This window comes from Myotis brandtii, unplaced genomic scaffold (genome assembly GCF_000412655.1).
Source record: "Myotis brandtii unplaced genomic scaffold, ASM41265v1 scaffold902, whole genome shotgun sequence".
Lineage (NCBI taxonomy): Eukaryota > Metazoa > Chordata > Mammalia > Chiroptera > Vespertilionidae > Myotis > Myotis brandtii.
The window spans coordinates 2,735,540-2,758,568 of NW_005371709.1; the positions used below are offsets into that span (position 1 = coordinate 2,735,540).

The following is a 23,029-nucleotide window of genomic DNA, read 5'->3' on the forward strand; positions in this document are numbered from 1 at the left end:
CCTCCAAATAGGGCAGAGGTGGCATGACCAGAACACTACTCACTAAGCCTTGACCCTGACTTTCCCCTTCCCTGCCCTAAAGTAGCGGCAAAGAGTGAGAAGCTACAGATCTTTAAAAATCAAATACCTTTATTTTTGCTCCCTTTAGCATGTGAGAAGTGGCAGTGACCTCAGCAGTAGGCCTGGTATCTTTGCCCTGTTGAGAAGCCAGGATCTCAGCATGACCATTCAGGCGTTTTCTCAGACAGCAAGTGGAAGTGGTGGTGGCCAACTCCAGTGCTATAACCTGGAGGTTGGGGTCAGCACCCGGCAAGGTTGCTAGCTGCCTCATCTCCAGTCTACGGCTGGAACTTCTGTTTGCCTGAGGAAAGGAACATCAGTCCCAGGACTTTTCCACATCGTGCCGTGCTTCTGCAGTGGCCAGGAGTCGGGTCCTTGGGTTGTCTGTGCATGGTACCCTAAGGCAGGTCCACTGGCTCTTGTTCAAGAGTTCCAAGAAGCTACCCTTGGAGGCCCTCAAGACAGTGCAGGAAGCAGGATGATGCTCAGATTGTGGCTGACAGAATCCAGCTCACACTGCCATCACAGAGGCCGACTGAGCAGTCACCCAAGGAGGGGGATCCCAGATTATTCCATTCCCGTGGGGCAGGTGACTGGAAGGTAACAGCACCCGAGTAAGCCAGTGCCTGCAAGAGAAAAGAATGTCTCTGAGTCCCAAGAGTTTCTGGGCTTCCTGATCCTCTTTCCTCAGTAAGGATACATTAAGCTACCTTTTATGTATCCTGAAGCTACCTTGGCTTTAATCACGAACAAAAGCCCTAATTTTGTCCAATAAATGTGTCCTCTGGTGCCTTGAAGGCCTTTAGAGGTTTTGAGCTGAACGTCTAAGTGGCGACTGCAAGTACAGTAACAGCCAGGGATGCAATGGGGTTGGGGAAAGGAGGCAGGCAGGTACTTGTGGTCACCTTATTACTGCCTCGATCGCTGCAATTTGGAAAATGATTTTCCATGTCTTGGGTGGAAGGAGCTAGCTTCATTTATTGTCTTAGGACAACCTCTGTCACAAATCGATTATTTCAATTCCAGAAAGTATTGGCTTGAACTCCAGACACTGCCATACAAATGAAAGGTGATTGGTGGCCACCTTCCCTACCTAGAAGTCCCTTCTTGAAAAGAGCTTTCTTGGGATACTGTGTTATCTGCAAGCTTCATCTGCTACTTAAACCAGTGTTGGCCTTAAACTCTGTTGGCGCAAATAAGCAATGATCTCTACTAGAATCTAGATCTGTGCTTCCAATATTGTGGCCATTAGCCACATGTGTTTTGTTATTGTTTTCTAATTTATTTTTATTTTAGAGAGAGAAAAAGAACGTATCAATTTGTTGTTTTACTTACTTATGCATTCATTGGTTGATTCTTGTATGTGCTGACTGGGGAATGAACCTGTAACCTTGGGGTATTGGGATCCCACTCTAACCAACTGAGCTACCCATCCAGGGCACACATGTGCCTTTTTAAATTAGTGAAAATAAAACTTAAATAAAAAAGTTCATCGGTGCATTAGCCACCCGGCAAGATTTCAGTAGCCACATGTGGCTAATGTCTTAGACAGCATAGGTCAGTGATGGCGAACCTATGACACGCGAACTCTTTTTTGGTTGATTTTTCTTTGTTAAATGGCATTTAAATATATAAAATAAATATCAAAAATATAAGTCTTTGTTTTACTATGGTTGCAAATATCAAAAAATTTCTATATGTGACACGGCACCAGAGTTAAGTTAGGGTTTTTCAAAATGCTGACACGCCGAGCTCAAAAGGTTCGCCATCACTGGCATAGGTACAGAACGTCTTTCTCATCACAGATTCCTATTGGACAGCACTGGTCTACTTTACCTTCCTGTGTCCACACCCAGGAATAACTTCCAGTTGTTCAAGCAGCCGTAGTTATAATGATTCCTAAAAATCTAGGACCAAGAAAAATGTAAGTTTCTACAAACCCCTTTATTTAATCCCCTTCTAATTTTCAAGCCTAAGCTGGCCAAGCCTAAGCTCAGCTAGGCAAATTCTGGCCTTTCAGGATGCCTGCCGTAGTTGGCCCTAACCAGGGCCTATTTACAGGATGGCAGGTTCAGCATCCTCCCCCAGCCCTCAGCCCTACTCACTCTGCCCTTTGCCTGCAGCCGACGTTTCTCCTTCTTGTTGATGTGCCTTTCAATACTAGTCTCACCTCGACTGATGAGAACAGCATGCCATACAGTTAGGGCACCCAGGGCAAGTGCCACAGAACTAAGAAAAGAAGCAAAGATTGGTTAGTAGCTTAGAGAGAGTTAACGGCTATGTCTGAAATTAAGCTGAGCAATAATGATTGGATAGGGACCTCTTTCCCAGCCTACACACCCCAGATAAACTTTTTCTTCACTACATCTATAAAAAGCATCAATGAAAATGCTTCAGCATGGGCAAAGAATAAATTATATGGAAAGGAGGGGGGAATAAGTCTGTATTACTAATAAAAAATGTTGTGTATTTCTTAAAATAGCCATGCTTGAGAGCCTGTAGAGAGTAATAAAAGCACCAGGGGTTGGAATGGGATGGCACAAAATTCAGGCTCCAGCTCTACATTCATTCCTAGCTGTGTATTGTGGAACAAATCACCCCACTAATTTTCAGTTTTCCTTATCTATAAAATGTAGTCACTTACTGATTAGGTAGGCTTTTAACTTACCTTGGCATATAACAAACACTCAATGCCAGTATCCTTAGTATTCCCTGCACCAAAATGCTAGAGAAAATTAAATGCTGACTTTTCTAACCTTTATTAGACTAAGAGCAGCAGTTCACACAGGAATGGGTCCCTGTGGGCACCTAAAAAGGTTTTTCTGAAGCTGCCCCTCCATTAAGCTGCCAAAAAGGAGCGAGTTAGATACCTGCACAGGAACCAGAGGTAGACAAGACTCTTGTGAGTCATTCTTTCTCGGAAGGAGAAGGTGGGTGGTGGGGTCTGGTGATAAGTCTAGAAAAAGAAAACAGCAAAGTCTGGCTCATTTGCTGTGCTAGTCTCCACCAGAGCCCCCCGCACCTTCAGGCAGGGAAGTGATCCAAGCCCAGGATGAAAAAATAATGGGTTAAGCCACAGAGGAGTCAGGGTAGCAGCCAGATGGGTGGACCAAGCCCGGCAGCATCATGTGGACAAACACTGGGCAGAGTGGGTCTGGACAGGATGGCAAAGCACAGGAGGAGCCGACCCTGGGCCTTCAGATCTGACAACACAAATGGGGATCCAGGGGAAGCCACTCCACTTCCCAGCTAGACCTTCCCCTGTGGCTGTAATCGCCAAGAGAAGAGACCAGACCCACACCCAGAATGGAATGACTGCAGCAGGGAGAACTGAGCTACACTAAGGACTGAAAGGTCAGCAGAAGTACAATCAGCCCAAGATCTGCTCAGCATAAGGAGTCCCAAAAAGCCTGGGAGAAGGGACGACCCAGATGCGGATGCAGACAGACCAGGAGCGAAGGATGATCAGACTGGCCCAGCCTGATCTCTGTCCCCTGGAGCCCCAGTACACAGACCGACACAGACTCCTTGCTGCTCAGGCCATCACCAAGGCAGAGTCCTTGCTCAGCCCAAAAAAGGTGATAATGGGATAGAGAGCCAAAAACTGTCACATACGAGGGACTTCCAGGCCACTTAATCTGCATGGCAGACAGCCTCCCAGAACACCCCTGATCCAGTCTCCAGCGGCCCCTCAACCAGTCTCTACAACTCCACCAGGTGGGCCCTGGTTGCCTCAGCAACTCTATGCCCCCTGGCCTGAGCAGCAAAAGGCAGTGGGGTGGGGACCGCCCACCTGGTTGGCAACCGCCTGTAGTTTGTTCTTGTCGAGCTGTTTCATTTTCTAAGGGGATGGAAAACAGTGCTGGTTATACTCTCAGGTCTCTAGCATGGAGGTGCTATCAGCCCCACTCCTTAAGGGACAGATTCCACACCCCAAAGTGCTCACTACGTAGTAGCCCTGCTCCTAACTATGGGCTCACCTCAATGGCAGCATAAGCCTCCCGGAAAAGGTCCCAACTTCCATAGCTGCAATAGACACAGCCCAGAGTCATGAAAAAGCAGAAAGAGAAGAAGTACCGATGGTTATAGTGGCCCACACAGTTGTTTAGCCAGGCTGGTGCGTGAAGGATTAAGGACAAGATCAAACAACTTCAGGGTGTGTCCAGGCCTCTCTGGTTCATCCTTGTTTCATGATGACATCATCCAAGCCCAGGGTTTCCAGTCACCAAGAACTATTTTCCAAAGGCAGGAAAATACATATGGGACTTGCCAGAGGTTGAAGTGAAAGTGTTAAAGCTTTTCAGAGCCCTCACAATCCCACCAGGAAATCATGAAAATTGAAACCATTCACTAAAATGAATTTGCCAATATGTCAACCTAGCTGGGGTTAACCAGACATCTGTACGGGGCAGCAGAAGGGAATCAATGCTTCTATCTGGATACCCAGTGGACGACGACTGAAGCCCAAACATCTCTTTCCATCCAATAGGTGCCGGCATGACAGTCTACAAAAGAAAGGGCTGTAGGAATAGATGACTTGCTCCAAGGAGTTCTGTCCCAGAGCACCTGTAAGCTTCCTGCTTCCCCCAAGAGATGGTCAGCTGCCACAACTCCTCTTCCACTAACTTCTCATGAGCCCAATGTTCTCCGCAGGGTGATGCTAGAAGCCTCAAGTCTGTGGCCCTTAGCCCTGTGCAGTGCTCTGAAGCTAAAGAGGAGGCCTCAGGCGGAAGAGATAATAAAAGGATACGACAGTGGTGATCCATCTTCAGCACACACCTGTGAGGGAGGGACACAGGCTCTGTTATGGTGGCCAAGGTTCTTGAGATGTCAGTGCCAATCCTTTTCTACAAGGACCAACATCCTGCTGAGGTGGAAAGGGCACAGACTTGGAAGACAGCCAGGCCTTGCTTCAAACGCTGCTACACTGGCTACCTGATACTACATGAGTATCAGGGCAACTCATCTCTCGGAACCTCAGTTTCTACAAGTGGTGATGATGCCTAACTCACAGGACCATCCTGAGGGCCAGGGGTCATGACAGAGAGGGCACATTGTTTGGCACGTGGTGAGTGCTTCATAAACATCTTCTCAAACCCCAGGTTTCGGTTTTTCCCTAGGGCTACAGCCAAAGGGCCAGAGCTAGGGCTCACAGAAAGCAAAGCCAAGACCCACCTATTGCAGACGCTGCAGTGGTGTGTTCGGGCTGGCTTGGGGTAGATGCACTTCTTACAGATGGAGACTGTTGCGATATCATTCCTGCCCTGTGCGAAGAGAGAAAAGCATCATGACAATATGGCAGCACCAGTTTCATACCTGCAAAGATGCAAGGCACGCTCTCTCCCCACTCCTGGGACGGGCGCCCATGGCCAGCAGCCCTCTGCCCTCCCCGACCCCCTGTGGAGACCCACCTGGGGTGGATATCCAGGTGGAGTGGTGATGGCCTGGTAGTAATGGAAGACGATGAGGATCAGATTCCAATGACTATAGAAGAAATGCCAGCAGAGTCGTGGCACTGAGTAGGTTCGGAGGATGAGGGGTAGGACACACAGGTAGGCGATGGCCACAATGGAGCTGGTCAGCACAATCACCAGCACCACGAACACCTGCCAACACCAGTGAGGTCAGGTAGATGCAGTGAGAGAGCCTGTCGCCACCCAGAATAACTCAGGAATATCCCCAGGGTAGGGGCTGGCGTTGGTGCATCAAACACATGTCCCTCTGCTACCCCAAAACATCCCTCTTCCTGCTCCCTGGGCATCACTCACCACCCCACACCAGCGGATCACGTTGTCCACCAGCCAGTAGATGGGCTCAAAGGCAGCATCGACAGCGGTGTCACTGCCCCCGAAGGAGTTGTAGAGCAGAGAGCGCAGGCAGACCTTGCCATAGCGCCAGCGCTGTACCAGGCCCCGGAGCAGAGGGGGGCAGCGGCGCCTGGAGCCCAGGAGCAGAAGCAGGCGCAGGCAGAGGCGGGCAGGGCCCAGCAGCAGGCTCCGCTGGCCCTGCATGGCTCCTAGGAGAGCACACCATTGTGAGGGGCTGCATGGCTCCTAGGAGAGCACACCATTGTGAGGGACCAGCCTCCCTCCTTAGCCCACCAGTGGGGAGGCCCTGAGCACCGGTTTAGAAGCACAGACCTAAGACTGAGGCCCAGCTGGGCCAGTTACCAGCTGTGGGCAGTAAGAAAGCCGCTTCCATTCTCTACGGAATGTGCAGTGCCATGTCCCAACCAGACTACAGGGAGTAGGGCTAGAGGTTCTAATCCGGCAGAAACCACATTGCACCATGTGGTTACACAGCAAATCCAAGATGATGCACACCGAGAGCAAAAGGCCACAGTAAAGGGGTGAAGGGCAGATAGGCGGCTCCAAGACTAAGCAGGGTCTTTGGAATTGTCTGTAGACAGGTCACTGGGCGGAGCACAGCCAACATGCAGAAAGCTGCCCACTGTGTGTCTGTGAGCATGGCCACTGGCAGAGGGTTCCCCCAGTCTTTGTCTGCCCTGGCCCATTGACCTACCTCCAAGGAACAACCAGTGGTGGCGTGAATGCTAGCATGTGGAGCCTGCACCCAGACTCCCCTGCCCAGGGTTTCCAGTCCACAAGAACTATTTGGTTGCTGAGTCCTGACAAAAGATACTCATCCTTCCTACTCCCTCTGGGCTGATGTTACAGGCCACCCTGGTAGCAGGAGAGCCCCTGTCTCCTGTCAGGACAGCTCAGCTACCCTTCCATGACATAAGATGCTTTGTCTTCAATTCCAGTCCCAGCGCCACCCCAAGGGTACAGCAGCCAAGACAGCCTCGGGTATTCAGAGGAGAATACCACCACAGGCAGAAAGACATGGCAATGGGAGGGGAGCCTCCATGCTGGTGGCTCAGGACGACAACAAGGCCTGACCTCTCCGCTGAGTCTCCTCTGCCTGTTCTAGTTGAACATTCAAGAGCCTTCTCGGCAGCTGCTGCCGTTGGCCCCAAGCTTCCCAACCAGCTTCCCTAGCTCTTTGGCCCTTTGCATGGCTCCTCTGCAAGGGCCTCCATCTCCTCTGTGTGGTTTCTACCTCATCCAACAGCCATGGAAGGTCGGCGGCCCAGGCAATGCCCAGAACAGAAGACACAGATTCCTTCGATGATAGTCTCATCAACTCCGCAAATTAAAGTCCCTTCCAGAAAAGAAATTATCTGATTTTCCCCTAGAGCTACTTTGTCCTCAGCAACTCCACTGACTTATTTAACAGTCAGCTCAAGACCCAGCAGAAACTGGAGGAGGCTGCTCCACTGTAGGGATGGTTTCCGTTCAGTAACTAGAGCAAGGTACTCTCCTTGCATTCTGGCTCACCAACATAAAAAGCCTTTCAAAGAAAACTCTTAATTACCTCCTTCCACAACCCTATATTGACCTAAGGGAAAAAGAAATCTAGCAGACAATGCCAGCAGGGAAAGAGAAGAAAGACAATTCAGTAGAGACCTACTCTCTGCACCAGGATAAAGTGGCCATTCCCATATCACCTCCTACGAGCTAGAGAATTAAGAGTGTAGAAGAGAGAAAAAGGAAAAGCTCAAACTTCCTACCTCCTTTGAGTTGGACTCCCATTGTTTGGAAACATGATTTGTCTTCAAGCATCAATTTTCCAAATAGCATAGATAGGCACCACAATCAAATATAAGAGTGGGACAAAACACTTTACCCCACAACAAATGCAAGTGGCTTAGATGTCCATACCACTGTTTATTCCCTTACTATGGCTAATGGAGAACTTCCTGTTTCCTAAAATACAATAGCAATAGCTGGCAACTAATATGCATTGCATTTCTCATCTTTATTAGCATGATAATATGCCATCTCTCCTGTCTACAAACAAACTTCCTTTTTCAGGTTTCCACTTTTTGGATTGTTCTCAACCATCTCCAGAATTCAAGCTCTACAGGAAATGCCTGCTTCAAAGACTAGACTTGCCAACTTTCATCTGCCCCGTAATTTGACTACTCAAGGTTCAATTCTGCCGGTAAGTGGTTCTGTGACTTGGGCAAATCACTGGATCCTGCCTGAACTCAATTTTCTTGTGTTCCCATGCAATGAGGATGAGTAAATGCTAATGTTCATAAAGTTCTTAGCACAAGACCTGACTCATGGACGTGCTCAATAAATACTTGTTAAATAAATGACCTGAGATGTAGCAGTGGAGAGGCTAGTCAGATGTCTATCTGTCCAACAATGGATAACACTAAATAATTTTCCGCTGCTATCACTTCTCGTTGTTAGAATCATAGCACTTAAGTGTTAGAAGGCATTTTAGGAAACAATTTCAACCAGAAATCAACCCAAACATGTAAACAGAAAGATTGTAGATATGGAGAGCAAGAGTGAACAAAGTCTAAAGCTGAGCCTCCACTCACTTTAGCTAGTGGGTTTTGGGGGCCATGGGGAGGCCAGGGAAGAGATATGTAGTCCAGGGGGCCACAACTGAGCACACATTCATCTCAGGAAACTGAAGTAAAGCAGAACTCAAACAATTGTGGGGGAGGAGCACTGAGGAGGGGGGTCAGAGTGAACTAGGGAGGAAACAGAGCAAAGCACAACACCATCACCCCAAGCACAAGCCCTGAACACTGAGCCCACGGTAGTAGTAGCCACAGACCATAACGACATCTGCCACCAGATTAGAGGGGATTGCAGGCCATGGCACTCTCCGCTTCCCAAGGCTCGAAATCACCATCTGCTTCCCAAGGGGAAACTGGATTTGGGGATGGGAGCGTACACTGGGAGAGATGGCTTTCAAAGCTGCCAGAAGGCAGAGGAAACTGTGATGAAAGTCTTGGTAAACCTCATCCCGACAAAGATGTTGCTCTCAGGATGTTTGCAATTTCGAGCAGCAGGTGTCAATCATCACTACCAGCAGCATTTTATTCACGTGCAGACTTCCCTTCCGGACTAACATGTTGGGAAGAGAAAAAGTTCAGGATGGGATCGGACTCTTGTGAGGATTCCACTGAGATCGGAAGCTGCAGTTATGAAAACAGGGAAAAGGTTTATTTCTCGGTGAGGGTGGCATGGTCAAAGTGCGATGGGACTGGAAGTCAAAAAAAGTGGGTTCCGGTTTAGGCTCTACCTTAAACTATCTTTGAGACACTGGACAATTCAAATCCTATCTCTGGATCTGAGTTTGCAAATCTGTGAAATGGGCGAGATGGGTTAGTTGGCTTTCTTCCAGCTTCACGGGTTACGGCTGCCCGGAAGGTGCACTCTGCCTGGCTAGAGGAGAGCGCGGACAGACAGGCCCCGCTAGGAGACACGACAAGGCCCCAGGACAGGGCCCGACCCTAGAAAAAGGGACAGGACTGAGGACAAAGGCCTGCCGACTTACCTGCCTCCTGCCGACTCTCCAGTCAACCAAATGGAGCCCGCAGCCTCCGCTTACTGCCACCCCTTCCAGCTCCGCGCCCCAGGCCCATGCGGCTCAACCCAACCAACCATGCCCCGCTGCCTGCAGAGCCACCCTGCAGACCCGGACCCGCCGCCAGCCCATGCTCAACCACGGCGCAAGCGCAAGTCCAGGCGCTCTGGAGCTCCGCCCCGGGATTCTCCCGGGGCAACCTGGGACGTGTAGTTTACCCCTTCAGGAAGGCGCCGCGGGGTCACGTGACAAACGCACCAATTGGCGCGTTTCTTATTGAGGCAGTGCACCCGTGTTTTGGCCAATGAGAGGCCGTTTTCGTTTTCCTCCGGACTTTGCATAGTGGCTGTCATGGCGCCACCCGTGAGGTACTGCATCCCGGGTGAGTGAGCGATGCCCATACCGAGTCCTGGATAGGGACAGAGGCAGGAAGGCCGGATGGCCCACAGCTTCTGGGCACCCGTGGCTGATGCCGCGTTTTTTCCCGCAGGCGAACGTCTGTGTAACTTGGAGGAGGGCAGCCCAGGCAGCGGCACCTACACCCGGCATGGCTACATCTTTTCGTCTCTTGCTGGCTGCATGACGAAGAGCTGCGAGAACGGCGCGGTAAAGGGGGCGGCCCTCCATCTCCTCGGTCTCTGCCTTTCTCTTAGGCTGCCTTTCATTTCGCGGTCCTGGGGCAAGGGCACTATGGACGCATCTCTAGCGCCTCACCAGGAAGAGTTGGTCTCTTAAGCTTCTTCCATCTGTGGTCCCTGCTGCCGGGCACTTAGATGGCACCAGGGTGCCCGTCGTTTGGGGCACCCTTGCTTGTGTTGCTGACACTCGGGGAAGGATGCTGGGGGAAGAGCAGAGGCCAGCTCAGCCCTCTGTGAGCTGACTGCTGCCCGCATGTTGCCTACTTCTCTGGTTCGTCCACATCCCCACCGCACTCTGCAGTCTGGTCATACCGGCTTCCTTCAGCGTCGCTAGTGCCCTGAGCTCTCTTGCCCCGGGCCCTTGTGCCACACCACCTGCCTGGCGCCCTTCCCTCCTTAGCCTGTGTAATCCCTGCCTGCCCTTCAGATCGCCTAAGTCAGTGGTTCTCAACCTTCCTAATGCCGCGACCCTTTAATACAGTTCCTCATGTTGTGGTGACCCCAACCATAAAATTATTTTCGTTGCTACTTCATAACTGTAATTTTGCTACTGTTATGAATCGTAATGTAAATATCTGATATGCAGGATGTACTTTCATTGTTACAAATTGAACATAATTAAAGAATAGTGATTAATCACAAAAACAATATGTAATTATGTATGTGTTTTCCGATGTATGTGTTTCCCCAAAGGGGTCGCGACCCACAGGTTGAGAACCGCTGGCCTAAGTCTCACTCTCTCAGGGAAGCCCTCCTGAACCCTCTCCTTGAGGAAGGGAGTTTGGCTTTTGTTTGTTTAACACAAAGAATTGTACTCCTTTCCTTCCACGCACTTATCTCAGCATAGAATTAAACAGTTACATGTTCCCCACCAGACTCTTTCCCGACTTGACTCTAAGATTCATGAAAGCAGGTCTCACCACCATACCTTCAGTGCACAGCACAAGGTAAATGCTCAGTAAACATTTGTTGAATGCACAAGTTCCAGAGCCGAACACAGTGTTAGTTAACTCAGGATCGGATACACAGTCTTTGAAGGTGCAGCTTAAAGACAGGTAGGGACTAGAAAGAGGATTCAGGATTAAAACACGTAGGCGCTGGCTAACTAGACCTTGATTCTGCTTTATCGAAGAAACACACTCTCTGGCTTTACGTTCTTCCTCATCTGTAAAGGGAGAGGCTTTTCATTCAGTTTTGGGAATGTCCTTAACATTGGTAAGTGTGTTCATTTCCTAGGTATGGACATCTGTTGAGCATGTTCATATGTCAGGCTCATGCTGACCTCTAGGGATATGGTAATGAGCCAAATACACATGGTCTCTGCTATCAAAGGGCACAAGCCCAAATTGTAAATAAATAAATGCTCAAATTAATTTATGGTTACAAATGTGATGACTGCTTTAAAAGAATACTACCGGGTGCCATGAGAACGTGTCGTAGGTAAACCCAGCCTAGTTAGCGGAAGTGACATTTAACCAATCTAAAGGATAAATAGGAAGAGCTCAGTCCTGGCAAAAAGAACAGGTTGAACAGAGCTCCTCAGAGGGGAAGAAATTTAGTGAGCTGGTGAACTGAAGGCCAGGAGACCCAAACCATAATGAACAAGGGAGAAATTAAGAACATACGAGGTTCAAAAATACTATCTACCATATACCAACAGCTAATACCATGCTCAAAGAGAAAACTCTACAAGTATTCCCCTAAACCAGAAGCAAACAAGTATGGCCACTATTATATAACATTTATTTGGAAATTCTAGCCTGTATAATGAGAAATAGAAAGAATAAGCAGTATAGCTTTGGAAGAAAGAGTCAAATTATCCATGATTATAGGCAAGAAATTTTATACCAAGTAATTCCAAGAAAGTCACACTCAAAAACTTGTTAGAACTGATCTGAAATGGTTAGATTATGTCTTCTAACAGCATCCTTTTTTGTGGCCCTCCTATTTTCTAAAATTTCTAAGGCTTTCTGCTCTTTGCTATAAACGAATCTGTAGTCCATCTGCAGACCAAGACATTCCTATATTACACTCAAGCCACAAATACCTCTACCCAAGGCTTAGCCAGGATACTCACGTTTTATTGTTTTCCTTTCAGCTTCCTGTTGTGTCTGTGATGAGAGAAACAGAGTCCCAATTACTGCCAGATGTGGGAGCTATTGTAACCTGTAAGGTAAGTTAGTTCTAACGTCGCTACTTAGGATACCCACATCCAGTGCTGACATCATGATCATTGTAGAACTGCACTGTTCAATATGGTAGCCACTAGCGACATATGGCCGTTTAAAAGTAAGTAAATTAAAATTTATTTATCAGCGCCCTAGATAAATAAATTTGGCTCATTAGATAGAGCGTCAGCCTGCTGGCTGAAAAGGTCCTGGGTTTGATTCCAGTCAAGGGCACATGCGTGGGTTGTGGGCTCGGTCCCCAGTAGGGGGCATGCAGGTGGCAGCTGATCAGTTATTTTCTCTAATCATTGATGTTTCTATCTCTCTCTCCCTTCCTCTCTGAAATCAATAAAAAATATATATATATTTGAAAAAATTTATCAGCTTCACTACCCGAATTTCAAATTCTTAATAGCTACATGTGGTTAATGGTTATCATATTAGTCAACACAAAACATTTTTGTCACAGAAAATTTTACTGGACTGTGCTGGTCTAAAGATTTCTAGGATAATGATCAAGGCAGCCAAGTTCAGATTTGCATAGTTCTTTCATAGAACAGGTTCCCTGAGTATGTAGTTTTACTTGTATGGGAAACGGGCTCCAAAAGGTGATAAGAAGGTGTATCTTTGAATATCTGAGATGAGACCTTTTTCTGCAGAAAAGTGAAAAACTTTATACTGTTGCATTCCTGTTAAATATAAAGTCTTTAGGATGTTCCACGGGAAGTACAAATTAATGCTATACTGATCAGTAACTCTAGTACATCATCCCACCCTCTGCCAGGTTACATTAACTTGGAGCTCTTAGTTTCTCTCTTTATAACTTGCTCCAGCCGAAAAATCTATGTGTAATTCTGAAAATAACTGGAGAGGCAGTGATCCAAATATTATGCAGCAGCTGAAATGTGGACTTAAATTCCATCCACTCTAGGCCTCTTAGTAAGACCTGCTAAAGATCTCGATTTGCTATAATGCCCTGTGTCTATTTATATTAGACATCTGTGTTTTTCAAAATAATACTGTGCTATTTCATTTGATTCCTACAGTAATTCCATTGGCCAGAGTGGCTCTTATTCCACTTTATGCAAGGATAAGTAGGACTTAACTTGTCTTAAATTCTATACTTAGTAAGCTTGCTTAGACTGAAATCCTGATAATTCCTAGTTTATTGCTGCCTCCTTGAGCTGACAACTGCTAATACTCTAATGCTGATCTTATCTCTGTTCCATAGGTCTCTAGCATAAATTCACGCTTTGCCAAAGTACACATCCTGTATGTGGGGTCCACACCACTTAAGAACTCTTTTCGAGGAACTATCCGGTAAGAAGTATTTTTGTCTTCACATTTGCCTCAGCACCTGGAATAAGATTGGAATTTTTACGAACAATTACAGTTCCTCCTCCTGCTTATTTCTCTCCTCTCTGTACTTTGATTTGCCTCACGTATTGTCCTAAGAAAATACTGTAATATATGAGTTGGCACAAAAGGAAAAAGTAATGAGAAAAGGCTTAAGAACAAAGCAAAAAGAACTGAGCTAAGCTAGAGATTAGCAGTGTGGGATAATTCAGATCAAAGTAGAAAACACTTTAGGACAGCGGTTCTCAACCTGTGGGTCGAGACCCCTTTGGGGGTCGAATGACCCTTTCACAGGGGTCACCTAAGACCATCGGAAAACACATATATAATTACATATTGTTTTTGTGATTAATCACTATGCTTTAATTATGTTCAATTTGTAACAATGAAAATACATCCTGCATATCAGATATTTACATTATGATTCATAACAGTAGCAAAATTACAGTTATGAAGTAGCAACAAAAATAATTTTATGGTTGGGGGTCACCACAACATGAGGAACTGTATTAAAGGGTCACGGCATCAGGAAGGTTGAGAACCACTGCTTTAGGAAGTACCTTCCTTTCTTGAATTGAATTTAATACAGATTAAACCCAAGGATTGTAGGACATTACAAAGGTTAATGGATAAAATGGCAAATTTTTTTTCCCCTGTGGATTCTTTTTTCTTTTTTTCTGGGGGGGCGGAGAGGGAGGATTCTTTGAGAAGGGACAAACAATTCTTGTGAGCCAGATAAGCAAAGTTCCTTATCCTTTCTCGCCAAATCTGACCTGCTTTTCTCTAGTCAGAGGTATTGATCCTGCTGCTCTGTGTGATCCAAGAATGTGAAATGTGGTTTTCTCCTCTCTGTGAGGCCTGAGGATGCTTCTCCACCTTGATCCTCTGGGTGGCAGCTGGGTCCTAATTACATCTTGATCTCTGTTCTTATAGCTCTTTGTCTGCTAGCCATCTATGTGGTTCTGAACCTGTGGGTCTCGACCCCTTTGGGGGTCGAACAACCCTTTCACAGGGGTCGCCTAAGACCATCGGAAAACACATATATAATTACATATTGTTTTTGTGATTAATCACTATGCTTTAATTATGTTCAATTTGTAACAATGAAATTGGGGGTCACCACAACATGAGGAACTGTATTAAAAGGTCGCGGCATTAGGAAGGTTGAGAACCACTGATCTTCAAGATAATTCTTTCTCACAGATAATAATCTTTCTGTTAATTTTCTTTTTTTATAGCAAGGAAGATGTCCGAGCTACTGAAAAAGACAAGGTTGTTGGTTGGTTCTATTTTTTTTGGCTTTAGGACTCAATCCTTTTAAATTATTCCAGCGAATTTTAAAGATCTGTGGGAATGTGGAGTCCAAAGAATTTGAAGGTGTTCCCTACTAGAAAGTGTAGAATTCACCTCACTGTTCATTTCCTCTCCATATGAGTTTTCTTTATCCTGTTGACCCGAGCAGGGCTGGTTTACTTTTTGCCTTTGAACCCAGGTATTCATTCATTGCTATTTCCTCAGACTTACTCTGACCTACTCAGTTACCTATTGCCCAAGTCAGATTCCTGATCGAGTTATTAGATTCAAAATCTTTCATTTATATGATGATGCTGTAGAAGGAATAGAAGTTGTTGGTTGTCTTGAGTAATAATGACGTCTACCCTCTGGGATTAGCAAATAGACTGAGTCTCCCAGAGGGGTTAATAGTTTCTTGTAGACCTAATCTAGAGCTATCATGTAACACTCCTGTTCTTTCTTTACAGGTTGAAATTTATAAGAGTTTTCGCCCAGGTGACATTGTCTTGGCCAAAGTGGTATCCTTTATTTCCAGCAGATTTGTGAGCCTTTGTCAAAAGAAGAAATGGAAGTAGAGATACAACTCAAGTGGCTATGGGAGGGAAGACTTATAAGCTGTCATTTTCCTTCACCCATGTTATGTGACTAGATCTCCCTAGGTGATGCACAGTCCAACTACCTCCTGACCACTGCCGAGAATGAACTAGGAGTGGTGGTGGCCCACAGTGAGTCAGGTGAGTTGGTCCATGCTTCCACATGCTTACCTTTCCCTGGAAGCTATGTTTTGAGATTAGTCCATTGTTTCCTTTTGTTTGTCTTATTTTATAATTATTTAGGAAGCAATGTGAATGTAGATGCTGCTAAGATTAGAATGATTCTCTTATATAAATTAAGAAAAAGAGAATATCATAACTCCTGCTTATCCCTCCATAAGTCAGTGGAACAAACAAGGTTTTTTTCCGTACGAGGGGAGGTTCACCAGGTACCTCAGTGACACTTCAGTTCATACCCAGCTGTTTTCCCTTTTAGGTGTCCAGATGGTTCCCATCAGCTGGTGTGAGATGCAGTGCCCGAAGACCCATACTAAAGAATTCCGGAAAGTGGCCCGAGTACAGCCCGAGTTCTTGCAGACATAGGAAGCTACATTTTACCCCAAGGGAAGGGTAAGCTCTTTCCAAGAGTACATGCTATGAAAGTAACAACAAGGTGCCATTGTTTTATTCGCATTCCTGGGATCAGGCAACAACCAGCTCTAGAAGTGTCTGCCAGAAACTAACTCTGAAGGTGGAACATTTTTCTTCTGAACCTTTCAGTGGATTTCATTCTCCAGTGACAAATATTTCCTTTGGAGTCTACATAAGCCAACTGTACAATGTTGGAGATAGCCTATTCCTTCTGACAGTCTTATAAATACGTAATTTTGCTGTGACACGAAACATTTTTATTAAAAATATTTTATGGTTTCTGTTGTCTTGAGTTGGGAAAGGAATCTAAATGGTGCCATGACGTGGAGCAGGGGTTTGCCTGGTGGCATCCATTAACTGACATGTGTCAAGTGCATGCCTGCCCTGGACAAAGCCTGATCTCAGGTGTTTTTTATATTTTATGTTCTCTTTTAAGTACTTTTGCTAATTGAATACTTACTATGTGCCAGGCACTAGGTCAAGCACTTTATATACATTCCCTCATTTAGAGAGAATATGGTTTCCTGAATATTATAGGACACATGGTGATTCAGGTAGCATGGGGTAGTTGTGAAGTTATGTGGTAATCATAGTGTTACTGATAGAGGGAGAACTCCAGGAAATGTTTGTTAAATCTGAATTGAAAACAGGGATGCGGCACTATCATGTGAGGAGGTCAGGAAAGGATCTGTGACAGGAGGTAAAGGAATTAAAGAACTTAGATAGAAGTGAGGATATTCAAGGCAGAGAGAAGCCCAAGCAAAGTGCTGAAACAAACGAACACGTTTGAGGATGAGAATGGCATGAAGGTTAAGCATGGAGAGGTTACACAGGGTCCGGATGAAACGTGAATTATGAGATGTTAACTCATCTTGAGGTGTTAACTCAAGGATCCCACATCTTTTGTGTGTAGTGAGTGATTGAGGGTGAGCTTTGGAGTCAAGTCTCCAGTTCTAGCCTTGAGCAGTTTAGGTGGTTTTGTTATTTTGTTTGTTTTTAATCCTCACCCGAGGATATATTTTTCCAATGATTTTTAGACAGAGTGGAAGGGAGGGGGAGAGACAGAGACACATCCATTGGTTGCCTCCTGCATGCACATGACCAGGACCAGGGATCCAGCCTACACCCAAGATATGTGCCTAGGGTTACTATGTAGTCAAATAAAAACTAAACCTTGATTTAGTTGAACTAACGTCCTTCACCTGTTTCAGTATTTAGTAGCACATCTGGCAAGTTTCCACATCTCTTTCCGCCCATTTTCTTCTCTGTAATCTGGGGATGCCAGACCTTTCAGAGGTTGTCAGGATTAGAGATTGGCTGGCACAGAGGAGCTTCATTCTAGCTTAACAGATGTCACTTTTTCCTAGTGGACGAGAAAGGTCTTACAGGCTTTCTCATGTTCCAGTGACCTTTTCAAAGGCCTGAGAGAAGGTAAATGTGAGCATCCCTTCCCAATTGTGTATATAATGTAATTATTCTTCTGCATCAAGTCATTTTATGAGGTTTTGTGTAATTTTTGAGGATATTGACTGACAAGGCTAAACTTTAGGGCCCAGCCCTGGCCTAGTGACTGTTGGTTGGAGCATCTTCCCGATATTACAAGGTTGAGGGTTTGATCCCTAGTCTGGGCACGTAAGAACCAACCAATGAATGCCTAAATAGGTGGGACAGCAAGTTGATGTTTCTCTCTCCCCCTTCCTCTCTCTAAAATCGGTAAATAAAAATTGGCCATTTTGGCTCAGTGGTTAAGTGTCAGCCCGAGGACCAAAGGGCACTTCCCTCGGTTGCAGGTTTCCCAGCCCCGGGAGGGGTGCTGGGGGGGTAGGGTGCTAGGAGGGCAGGTGGGAGGCAACCAACCAATGTCTCTCTCCCCCTCCTCCCTCCCACTCTAGAAATCAATTGAAAATATCCTTGGGTGAGAACTAAAAAAAAACTTTAGGCCAAAAAGAAAAGTGTGAATCAAGTCTACTTGTTTTTTAAAAAAATCTGGTCAAGCCTTTACCTTACTCTAGAGAGCACAATAGTTTCCAAATTTGACTTTCCAGTCAAGGAGTATCTGGTAACCAGCACCACTGAGCAAGAGCTGTAGAGACCACAGGAATGGAGAGCTCAGCCAAGACCTGCTCCCCCAACCCCTCCAGCCTGAGGTGGAAAACAGTAATACACAATTTTGAACCAGGCTGTGTCAAGTTGTGACTGGTTGTCCTTAAGCTCTTGATCTGTCATACAAGGACTTGGGTAATGAAACATTTCAAGTTGAATGTTCAAGCTGATTTCCTCAGACAAGAGAGATTACACATCACACAGAAAATATTGCACATCACTCCTTTATTATACTGATCTGAAAAAGACTTAGTAGTTATGCTCAAAATGGGGCCACGTGGCAGGGCCAAGCAACTGGAACATGATTCAGAACTCACACAATAAGACACACCTGGACATGATCAAGAGACATTTCACTGCCAAGAGACAATAATGCCAGTGCTGGGGAGGGATTCTAAAACACAGCAGGATAACTCCTACAAGTCAAGGAGCTCATCCCACCTTGGTGTGAGGAATGGCTTATTTTGTGATGGCCACATGTGGGAATAGTTCAACCGCCACTGAAAACCCCAGAAGGGTTTTGTTTTGTATTATTTTATATAGATAGGCTTTTTTTTTTGTAAAAGTAAATGCAATACGTAAACATTCAGGATTGATCCCGATCTTCTGGAGCCAGCTTTTCTGGGGTCAAGGAGGAAATGTTTGTTTGAATCACCAGGCATTCATCTTCCACTGGAATGACTAGAGCCCCCAGTCAGTTCACCTGACTGCAGAATAACGCAGGACTGCTCTCAGGAACACAGAGGCTCTCTTGCCTCTCATTGGTCATGCCTTAACATGGCTCCTCCTTACCCCCCTACTTTCAAGCAGGTCCTTAGTAATAAACAAAACACTAGCAAAAAAACAAGAGTTATTACCTCTGGACTCTTAGACAAGATTCTCCGTTGGCTTAGACTGAGGACCCGTGCCCCAGAAGGGCCTTTCTGACTGGATTGCATGAAGGGAGTGGGTGCAGGAGACAAAATGGCTAACACAAAATTGGGAGCCACCAGTCCCCATCTGCAGCTACAACCTAAGATGCCTACAGATGTGGTCAGTGTGACATGTGCACAGGAGAGATGCAGAGGAATGGGATGGGAGGGAGGGTGTCCTTGGGAAAGTCGTCTGCCTGCTCGCCTTCACTTCCTGGCCTTGCCCTGGGCAGCCACAGCCTCCATGGCTTTGCGCACGGTCTCTTCATCCCCCAGGAACTGCATGGGCTTGATGGGCTTCAAGTTCTTGTCTAATTCATAGACAATGGGAATACCAGTCGGCAGGTTCAGCTCCATGATAGCCTCTTCAGAAAGACCTGAAAATACCCACCATGATTAGCCACATAAGATAGGACTCCACCATACCCCTTAGGTTCACTATTTATCCTCCAGGTGACAAAGGCTTTGGTTGGAATTAAAACAAGATGCCCTTTCTTACATTTGAAATAGCAATAATGATCTGTACCATATAGATGGATCTCCTAACACATGCCCCTAATATTTATTTCTCAGCCATTGAACAGCAGGAAAACATATGAAAGGTGTGTACCGCAGATCTCCTTCCCAAAGTGGGGTCCAGAAGCCCACAGTAGAGCGGGACTTAAATACATCTCAAATGTCCTACGTAGTCCATCAGCCTGCAGAAAATCAGATCTGGCCTCTAGGGCCTCAGGTGAAACAACTGAAGATGCAAATTGAGATGCATGTGTGAAACTGTACCAGGTTGTGATTAAGGAAAATTTTAGCAGCAGTTTCAACTGGCAATCCTAGTCTAGAAGTGGGCATCTCGAACTGTAATGTGTATCTGAATCACCTGGGTGATAGATGCACTTCTGAATCAGGTCTGAAGTGGGGCCTGAGGTTCTGCATGTGTAACAGGCACCCAGGGTTCCGGCCCCCTCTGCTTCTCCAGAAGGGGCTGAGGAACAGGGGACAGGTTGTTTCCTCCAGGAACCAATCAGACTCTTTCTAAGGCCGTCAATATGTCCAGCCCTTTCCAGGTTTCTTTCATACCAAGTAACTAAATCCCCGATTGTCAGTTCTCCTTTACCCCTCCTTGAGGGCCCCTCTGAAAAACGTACATACCTTCCAGATGTTTGACAATGCCCCGAAGGCTGTTGCCATGGGCTGCAATCAGTACCCGTTTCCCCTCCTTAATCTGGGGCACTATTTCTTCATTCCAAAAGGGCAGAGCTCTGGCAATAGTGTCCTTCAGACTCTCACAGGAGGGTAGCTGATCTTCAGTGAGGTCTGCATACCTGCGATCCTAAACAAAAAAAATCCAAGCTCACCAGTTATTAGCAGTTGTATCTGTTCTGCCCATTCCTCATCCCCTAAGGGGTCAAAGTGATGGGTCTCTCCCCAGAGCACAAAATACAGCTGAGAGCCTGCGAAAGAGACAATTATTATCCTGCCCCTTTCTCCCCATCACCCACTACTAGGAAACCTAACAGTTCAAAGAAAATACAGAAAAGGAGAAAAAGGCTCTTCCCAATTCATTTTATCTTACAATTGGCTTAGGAAGGACCTACACCTATAGATAGGTTTTACAAACTATGGCAGTGGAGATATAAAAAAAGGTATAAATTGTTTTTACATAAACAATCAACTAAGTCTTTTAACAAGTGAAGGCCATTCCTTGGAGAAAGGGGATTACATATAATTTATGAAGTGTTTTATCATAAATTACAAACTCAATAGGACTACACCACACTAATAAAAGCTAGAGTGAGGCCCAGATGCCCTGGCCAGTGGAGCTGGGTGGTTAGAGTGTCAGCCCACCAAGAGTCGAGGGTTCTACCCAGCGTGCGGGAGGCAACCAATCGATGTGTCTCTTTCACATTGCTATTGCTCTCCCTTCCACTCTCTCAAAATCACTGGAAAATATCCTCAGATGAGAAATAACCCTCCCTCCCCCCAAAAAAGAGTGGCCCAGATTCTAATCCCCTGGTCCTAGGTTGAGTGACCCAAACCTCAGTTTGTACATACCTTACTGATGTTGCTGTAGAAGGGATGGTCGGGCTCCATCGGTGGTGGTGGGATATCGTAAGAGCGCCTCCAGATCTTTACCTGGGCCTCGCCATGCTTAGCAGCAGTTTCTGCTTTGTTAAGACCAGTCAGACCCCCATAGTGCCGCTCATTGAGACGCCAGGTCCTCACTACAGGCAGCCACATCTGGTCAATGGCATCCAGCACAGTCCAGAGCGTCCGAATTGCTCTCTTCTGCACTGAGGTGAAGCAGATGTCAAACTCATAGCCGGCATCTAGAAATTGTAAGTTCAAAGTGGTAAGCTAATCAGGTCCACTCTGGAGTCAGAATTTTCTTACATATACGTACGGTAGTCCAAATGAAAAATATATGGCAAATATTTCATTTTGTATACACTAGCAGGAAAAGCAATATTCTACCTTCAGGAAGATAAAATTCGTTGACTTACATTACAGTTGACGAAGTACCTTCCACAATTCTTTCAAGAAAAGAATCCCAAAAACTTTGAATCTCTTAATAAATAAAATTTATAGAGGGCTCACCATCTATCAGGCACTGGACTAAGTACTTAGTGTTTTATTTAGTCTTCATAACAATCCTATGAGGTTACAATCCTTAAAACCTATTCTACCAGATAAGAAAAATATAGACTAGATGAGTTAAGCAAATTATGCAAAGACACAGCTATTACCTGAGAGATTAAAACCCAGGCTGTGTGTGATCCCAAAATCCAACTTATAACCACATCTCTAGCTTCCTCATCTCTAAGGTTCCTGATGTTTGTATTTTAGTTAGAACTATCACTTCTGACTGATAATTACTAATATATTTCAGCCCTCTCTAACCTCTGGTCTAGGGTAAGTGTGATTTTTGAACTCCCAACAATTAGGACACATCAAGGGCTCCTAAAGGATGCTGATAAAACTTTGTTGCATGAAAGCAGTATTTTCACTGTACACTATGGAAATCACATCACAACCTCTTCGTCCACGGTTCCTTTCTTCTGTATCAGTGTCAGCCTACTCCTGAGTATCCTGAGAAATATACATACCTAGGTCATCTGTTAAACCAAGGTTAGGAGATGCCATCCACAGGAGAGAGAGCAAATGCTGTGCACTGCCTGACTCATGTACACACAAATCTCTCCTCCACACAGTAGTTACTGAGGAGTGGCAGTCAAGAGTTATGTTGGCCCAACAAGTAGGTTACAATGATTAACCTTACTTCATGTTTCATGGAATATTATTCTCCCTCCCACTGTAAGGGGGAATGTGGCCCTTTCCTTATTATGTAGTAGCCCAGGGAAACGGTCCTCTTTTCCTCGGTGAGGCTACAAGACCCTCTTTGAAATTCACTCTTTCCTGAATACTGCCTCATACTGAAGTTGCCAACAGTCATTAACGAAATGTGAAGCGAATTTTCCTGCCAGTCATTCAACTGAGAAGGAGGCCAATGAGAACTATACTGATGGGGGAAGAGAGGCTTAGTCACTAGGAAACCACCATCGCCCACAAGGGAGTAGGGCACAGAGCTCATCACTGAGCCTCAGAACAAGTCCTAGTAGACTCAGTCACCATCTCCTCCTAACCGTAAGGGAAGGGAAGGCGCCCCCCAAAACAGCTGAGTCAGTAGGAAGCAACTACCCATAGTGCAAGCCTCCCATCTGAAAACCTACTGGTTATTTCATTATTTCACTGCAATTATTTTCAAGGGCAATGGAATACACAAATGGGGTACACACATGGGTCCCCAAGGAGAAAAGCATTTCCCCTTAGGACTCAATAGACTTCCTAAAGCTTATTCCTTTATCTTGCCCATCAAGCAAAAGCATAGCCGAGGACACTCTCAGGGATGGATTTGGGGGGGTGGG

General features: G+C 45.9%; 3 protein-coding genes across 8 annotated transcripts in view; 1 reads left to right on the forward strand and 2 right to left on the reverse strand.

The window, feature by feature from the left end:
* Nucleotides 1–108: 108 nt before the first annotated feature.
* ZDHHC16 (zinc finger, DHHC-type containing 16) lies at nucleotides 109–9,637 on the reverse strand. 5 transcript variants are annotated; one of them, XM_014532637.1, is made up of 11 exons: nucleotides 9,427–9,637; nucleotides 5,829–6,076; nucleotides 5,472–5,666; nucleotides 5,236–5,324; nucleotides 4,811–4,839; nucleotides 4,041–4,174; nucleotides 3,854–3,901; nucleotides 2,931–3,016; nucleotides 2,166–2,289; nucleotides 1,897–1,967; nucleotides 109–686 (listed from the first exon to the last, which is right to left on the reverse strand). In XM_014532637.1, exons 2-11 carry the CDS (start codon nucleotides 6,069–6,071, stop codon nucleotides 572–574), a joined length of 1,134 nt encoding a protein of 377 aa, XP_014388123.1. In that variant the 5' UTR covers nucleotides 6,072–6,076; nucleotides 9,427–9,637; the 3' UTR covers nucleotides 109–571. The 5 variants fall into 5 exon arrangements, with proteins under 5 accessions (XP_014388123.1, XP_014388125.1, XP_014388121.1 ...); XM_014532638.1 differs by having other exon boundaries at nucleotides 367–686; nucleotides 5,829–6,113; nucleotides 9,427–9,615; XM_014532639.1 differs by lacking the exon at nucleotides 3,854–3,901.
* Nucleotides 9,638–9,733: 96 nt separating this feature from the next.
* On the forward strand, nucleotides 9,734–16,374 carry EXOSC1 (exosome component 1). Of its 2 annotated transcripts, XM_005885411.2 has the most exons (8): nucleotides 9,734–9,838; nucleotides 9,947–10,062; nucleotides 12,193–12,267; nucleotides 13,494–13,582; nucleotides 14,857–14,890; nucleotides 15,379–15,429; nucleotides 15,561–15,645; nucleotides 15,941–16,374. In XM_005885411.2, exons 1-8 carry the CDS (start codon nucleotides 9,808–9,810, stop codon nucleotides 16,045–16,047), a joined length of 588 nt encoding a protein of 195 aa, XP_005885473.1. In that variant the 5' UTR covers nucleotides 9,734–9,807; the 3' UTR covers nucleotides 16,048–16,374. The 2 variants fall into 2 exon arrangements, with proteins under 2 accessions (XP_005885473.1, XP_005885472.1); XM_005885410.2 differs by having other exon boundaries at nucleotides 9,791–10,062.
* Nucleotides 16,375–18,406: 2,032 nt separating this feature from the next.
* The window catches only part of PGAM1 (phosphoglycerate mutase 1 (brain)), a 7,150-nt gene continuing 2,527 nt past the window's right edge, over nucleotides 18,407–23,029 (reverse strand). Inside the window, exons 2-4 of the mRNA XM_014532629.1 lie at nucleotides 21,159–21,461; nucleotides 20,256–20,436; nucleotides 18,407–19,486 (exon numbers count right to left, since the gene is read on the reverse strand). Coding sequence (XP_014388115.1) covers nucleotides 19,317–19,486; nucleotides 20,256–20,436; nucleotides 21,159–21,461 — 654 coding nt within the window. The 3' untranslated portion in view covers nucleotides 18,407–19,316. The remainder of the gene's footprint in view (nucleotides 19,487–20,255; nucleotides 20,437–21,158; nucleotides 21,462–23,029) is intronic.